The sequence below is a fragment of the Asterias rubens genome, chromosome 12 (genome assembly GCF_902459465.1).
Source record: "Asterias rubens chromosome 12, eAstRub1.3, whole genome shotgun sequence".
Taxonomy (NCBI): domain Eukaryota; kingdom Metazoa; phylum Echinodermata; class Asteroidea; order Forcipulatida; family Asteriidae; genus Asterias; species Asterias rubens.
The window spans coordinates 3,809,447-3,815,681 of NC_047073.1; the positions used below are offsets into that span (position 1 = coordinate 3,809,447).

Here is a 6,235-nt window from a genome sequence, read left to right on the forward strand (position 1 = left end):
TTATAGCCTTGTGAACTTGTCTAAACGTGTGAACATGTTCAGGCAAAACTTGACAAGTTCACAATTGTGTTGTTCAGGCAAAATTGTGATGTTCAGGCAAATATTGACAAGGCTATAGCCTTGTGAACACACTCAAAATTTGACAAGTTCATATAGCCTTGTGAACACATTCAAAATTTGACAAGTTCTATAGCCTTATGAACACATTCAAAATTTGACAAGTTCACAAGGCTATTATATAGCCTTGTGAACATGTTCAGGCAAAATTTGACTGAACACATCCAAAATTTGACAAGTTCACAGGGCTATAGCCTTGTGAACACATTCAAAGTTCAAGTTCAAGTTCCAACCCCCACCAGTACCACCACCATGGTGGTGGGGTGGTGCTATTGCTGGTGGTGTTGGTTATGTTAGTGCTTGTAGCACTAGTGCTTGTGATGGTGCTAGTGCTGGTGGTGCTAGTGGTGCTAGTACTTGTGGTGCTTGTGCTGGTGTTGCTAGTGCTGTTGGTACAGGTGCTAGTGTTGGTGCTAGTTGAGCTACTGCTAGTGGTGCTAATGTTGGTGGGGTGGTGGTGGTGCTTGTGGGTGGTGCTATTGCTGGTGGTGCTAGTGGTGCTAGTACTTGTGGTGCTTGTGTTGGTGTTGCTAGTGCTGTTGGTACTGGTGCTAGTGTTGGTGCTAGTTGAGCTACTGCTAGTGGTGCTAATGTTGGTGGGGTGGTGGTGGTGCTTGTGGGTGGTGCTATTGCAGGTGGTGCTAGTGGTGCTAGTACTTGTGGTGCTTGTGCTGGTGTTGCTAGTGCTGTTGGTACTGGTGCTAGTGTTGGTGCTAGTTGAGCTACTGCTAGTGGTGCTAATGTTGGTGGGGTGGTGGTGGTGCTTGTGGGTGGTGCTATTGCTGGTGGTGCTAGTGGTGCTAGTACTTGTGGTGCTTGTGTTGGTGTTGCTAGTGCTGTTGGTACTGGTGCTAGTGTTGGTGCTAGTTGAGCTACTGCTAGTGGTGCTAATGTTGATGGGGTGGCGGTGGTGCTTGTGGGTGGTGCTATTGCTGGTGGTGCTAGTGGTGCTAGTACTTCTGGTGCTTGTGTTGGTGTTGCTAGTGCTGTTGGTACTGGTGCTAGTGTTGGTGCTAGTTGAGCTACTGCTAGTGGTGCTAATGTTGGTGGGGTGGCGGTGGTGCTGGTGGGTGGTGCTTTTGCTGGCAGTGGTGCTGGTATTGGTAAAGGTGCTGGTGTCGCTAGTGCTGGTTTTGGTAGTGCTTGTGTAAGTGGTGCACCAGCACTAGTACCACCAGCACCACCACAACCACCAACACCATGGTACTAGCACTATTACACTGGTGGTAATAGTGCTGGCACTGGTGCTGGTGGGGTCGTGCTGGTGCCTGAAAAATCAAATTTAAAACAATACAAAAAACCTAGCAGACGACGGACTTCTCACGTAAAAAATAGTCAGGTTCTGCTGTGGTTCCAGATTGATGTTGTCAGGATACCATACAGGGCAAGTACCCGGGTACAGTTCAGGTATCCGTATCAAACCTTTGAGTGTCCTGGATAGATCTGCTATAATTGCACTTGCAGAGGGACCAACGGGTGCTTTCAATGTCATTTTGAAAGTATTTGAGTTTGTGTTTTTTCTAATAAAGATATATTTATTATTTGAACATAATTTCTATGTTGTTTAAAGCACAAAACGTTGATCATTTTCTCTTATAATGTAGGCCTACACTACTTAAACACGTATAGGCCTACCAGGTGAAGTCATTTTCAACAATGATACAGTAAATTGTATTGTATGCCAATTTTTCAGTGATCCCTGTTTTTGAACAGGTTAATTTTTAGTGTTCACACTCATGGCTTGAAATATCTTACCTGTCAAAACATTTGATTTTAAAGGATTTTGAAGCAACTAATTTTTTGTTTACAATTCTCACCCATTTTAAAAAGTATGCTCCACAGTTTTATCATCAGTCGACTGCACAGCCGGCGGACACAAGCTTTTCCCGTTCTCTCCTGTCTTGTGCTATTCTCTGAATCTCAAGGGGGGAGAGCACTAATCTAACTTTTGTAGGCCATCAATTTAAAAAATAAAGTCCAGTTTGCTTGTTTGTTTGCAGTATAACGCATAGTTAGTCGTGTTTATACAAACACGGACAAGAAGACAATAATTCTTGTTTCAGTACCAAAAGGATACCGTCTCCGGTATATACTTCTATCATAACATAAAAGCAGATTAATTTTTGGAAAAACACTATTTGTTTTTGAGAAATATCAGCTTTAATGGAGTGCTTTGATCCTGGAGTCGATTCCATTGAGACATATTTTTAATGTCATGTAAATGAATCTCCCCCATAGGAAGTTCACACTTACATTGTATGGCATTGTTTTACTTGTTTGCTCATTAGTTTCCCTGGTACTGATAGTCCAACTGCATAATAGTGTGTGTTTTTTCTCAAGTCATTATTCAGTTCCATTGAATTGCCATGCGTTGTGTACTATTAATTATGTATTTTCTTGTATAGAAATGTCCCTTTAAAGGAACACATTGCCTTGGATCGGTCGAGTTGGTCTTTGAAAAGCGCCCTGTAACCGTTTGTTATAAAATTGATATGGTTAGAAAGATGTTGTAAAAGTAGAATACAATGATCTACACAAATATGCCTCGAAATTGCGTGGTTTTCGTATTACCTCGTCGACAAACACGGTCGGCCATTTATGGGAGTCAAAACTTTGACTCCCATAAATGTCCGACCGTGTTAGTTCTCGACGTAAAAGGAAAACCGTGCAATTTTGAGTGATACTTGTGTGGATCATTATATTCTACTTTTAAAACATCTTTCTAACCATATGCATTTCATAACAAACGGTTTCAAACGCTTTTCATAGACCAACTTGTCCGATCCAAGGCAACATGTTCCTTTAAGGACATGGATGGTTGCCCAATTACTACATTTGTTTCTTTATACATTGGGTTATTTATGGGTTATATAAAGTGACATCAAACTGAAACACTTAAAAGTGTTGCTTGATTTTCACACTCTAAGTATTTTGAATGTTTCTGACAAAATGCTCTTTTAATCAATGCTTACCCTTAAACGACTTATTTTTTTGGATCCAGCTATCCCTAAAAATGGTCAAGGAATGTTAAATGATTTTTTCAGTAACATAGATTTACACATACAGATATGTTTTGCATAATTTATTTTTTTAATTGTTTTTGTTTAATTTGTCGATAAGACACCTTTAATCTCAAAATTCGTCTTGGAATCACCGATTTTCGGATTCAGCACCCCAAAATTAGGTAAGTTGGATGGGTTAGCAACTTTTATTTAAAAATGCCACTCACTCCCTTAACTAGAGCTCTTTTTTAAAATCTGGTCTAGACTAGAAGGGCAATAAAGCAACAATTTGAAGGCGTTTCCAATTTCTCATAAATTCATAACAAATCTTTAATTCAATTCCGGTTCAAGGATACATTATGTACATGTGGGTTAAATCTCAAACGGCCTCGTAGCCCACAAACTGCTAAGCATAGGAAAATGTACCATAGAGGCCGAGACACACTGCAGCGATAACGAAAACAATAACGATCACGGTGCAAATTCATTCTATTGGTTGAATTGCTCTACGCAGAATACGCACACGCTCATTCAACCAATGGAATGCGTTCTCTTTGAATCGTTATCGTTCTCGTTATTGCTGCAGTGGGACCGGGCCTTATAGCTTGGCCACCATGTTTCCTGCTAAAAGGGAATGTCTACGTGTGTACCTTTGGTTATCGGAAGGGTTCGATTGCTTTAATCCCACATAAAAGTAGTTGTATCAAATCAAACTAACCTGTGAAAATTTCATTTCAAAAGGTGATGGCATTGTTGAGATATTGCTCGAAATACGCAGGAAGAATAAACTGTAGTTTGTATACAACATCTGAGATACAAATTTGGAGGATAAACTAATTTATTCTTTCATAATCCACCATGGAAATTTGGCGATATCTCAAAAACGCTACACCCTTTTGACATTTGAGATAAACATTTCAAGTCCCAGTTTCAGAGATAAGTTTTACATTATATAAAAACAATGGTATATGTTCCCTTTAATGTAATTTTCTTCAAGCTGGAATCCATAATGGGAGACTTTTGGGACGTAGGTGGCAGCAGACTTACCAGGTAAAATCCATTGTTCTCGGGCATGTGCGCACGCTCAGAACTACGTATGGAAATTTACCTGGTAAGTCTGCTGCCACCTAGCGTCCCAAAGTCTCCCATTCTGACAGATCACTAGTACGCACCGGCCCCCAAATCCTAATTAACACAAGTCATAAGAATTTTGTAATGCTTAACTGAATGCAGTTTAGTTTTAATACTGAAATGCTTTACACAAACAAGAACTTAACTGGCGATGTTTATAACCACAGCAGTCCCTGAGTCTAACTTTAATATAATATTCTGAAGTTCATGTTGTTTTTAAAGAAGAAAGAAACTCTTATATGGTCAATTAAATCATTTCGTACATAAAAATATAATTGCTTCCAACTTATGACAAAATAGTTTACCTGACTGAAAGTACATATTATTCCAAAGGTATCAAGTGAGATTGTTTTATCTGAGTCATTTTATGTCATTTTCGAGGCGATGGTCGGCCGACCATCATCGGAACTTTGAGTAATAGAGCTGTCTGACGGTTATCACAATTTGCTCACGTTTTTATTTGGCAATCATGGATGCACAATTGTGAACAAAATGCTGCAACGATAAATTTCATACTACAATGAAGCCCTGACATATATCACACCCGAAAAAAATCTATATTCCCCCCCCCCCCCCAATAACTTAGGATGTAATTTCCCCTAAAGATAGTTGAAATACAGCAGTTCTGTGATAGTCTTTTGTTTGTGTAAAGCAAACTTGATGGAGGATAATTTTGTCACTGCGTCCCAACATGCACAAGGGGCCTCACTGCATGTTGGCACAACGATGCATTCAATTTTACAGCACCACACCCCAGATCAAACATGGGCAAAACCACCCATGCTTGCCATTATACAACGCCTCCCCATAATGCAATACTAAGCATAGCAGAATACAAAATATACATATATACTTATTCTTAGTAAATAAAACCCATACCAAAGCCTAGTAGAGACACCTTAAAGCCAGTGGACACTATTGGTAATTACTCAAAATATTTATTAGCATAAAACCTTTCTTGGTGACGAGTAATGGGGAGAGGTTGACAGTATAAAACATTGTGAGAAACGGCTCCCTCTGAAGTGCCATAGTTTTCGAGGAAGAAGTAATTTTCCATGAATTTGATTTTCGAGACCTCAGATTTAGAATTTGAGGTCTCGAAATCAACCATCTAAAAGCACACAACTTCGTGTGACAAGGGTGTTTTTTTTCTTTCATTATAATCTCGCAACTTCGACGACCAATTGAGCTCAAATTTTCACAGGTTTGTTATTTTATGCATTATGTGGAGAAACAGCAAGTGAGAAGACTGGTCTTTTAAAATTACCAATAGTGTCCAGTGTCTTTAAAGGTTATCAACTGAAAATAGTGTTTACATGAAAAAATGATTAATGGAAGCCAAGAATGGCTTCTCTGGATAATATTACTGATATTAGAACATAACTTAAAGGCAGTGGACACTATTGGTAATTACTCAAAATAATTATTGGCATGAAACCTTTCTTGGTGACGAGTAATGGGGAGAGGTTGATGGTATAAAACATTGTGAGAAACGGCTCCCTCTGAAGTGCCATAGTTTTCGAGAAAGAAGTAATTTTCCACGAATTTGATTTCGAGACCTCAGGTTTAGAACTTGAGGTCTCGAAATCAACCATCTAAACCGCACAACTTCGTGTGACAAGGGTGTTTTTTCTTTCATTCTTATCTCACAAGTTCGATGACCGATTGAGCTCAAATTTTCACAGGTTAGTTATTTTATGCATATGTTGAGATACACCAACTGAAAAGGCTAGTCTTTGACAATTACCAATAGTGTCCACTGCCTTTAATTCATTTAGAAATAGGTTAAAAACCGCACTGGTTAATTATCAGATGTCAGTGTTTTAAATTACCTTAAATTACCTCATTGTTTTATTGACTGTTGTTACCCTCAAAATGCAATGAAAACCTATTTGCCTGAAAATGACTGTGGGCACTGTTTGAGATGTCAGTGTGTATACTGACCCAAATCAACTTTGTCAAAAACGTTGTGTGAGACTCCTACA

The 6,235-nt window shown here is 39.2% G+C and overlaps 1 protein-coding gene across 1 annotated transcript; it reads right to left on the minus strand.

Moving 5' to 3' along the window:
- Positions 1 to 325: 325 nt before the first annotated feature.
- On the minus strand, positions 326 to 2,382 carry LOC117297692 (uncharacterized protein DDB_G0271670-like). The gene is made up of 2 exons (XM_033780839.1): positions 2,371 to 2,382; positions 326 to 1,282 (listed from the first exon to the last, which is right to left on the minus strand). Exons 1-2 carry the CDS (start codon positions 2,380 to 2,382, stop codon positions 326 to 328), a joined length of 969 nt encoding a protein of 322 aa, XP_033636730.1.
- Between the last annotated feature and the right edge of the window lie 3,853 nt (positions 2,383 to 6,235).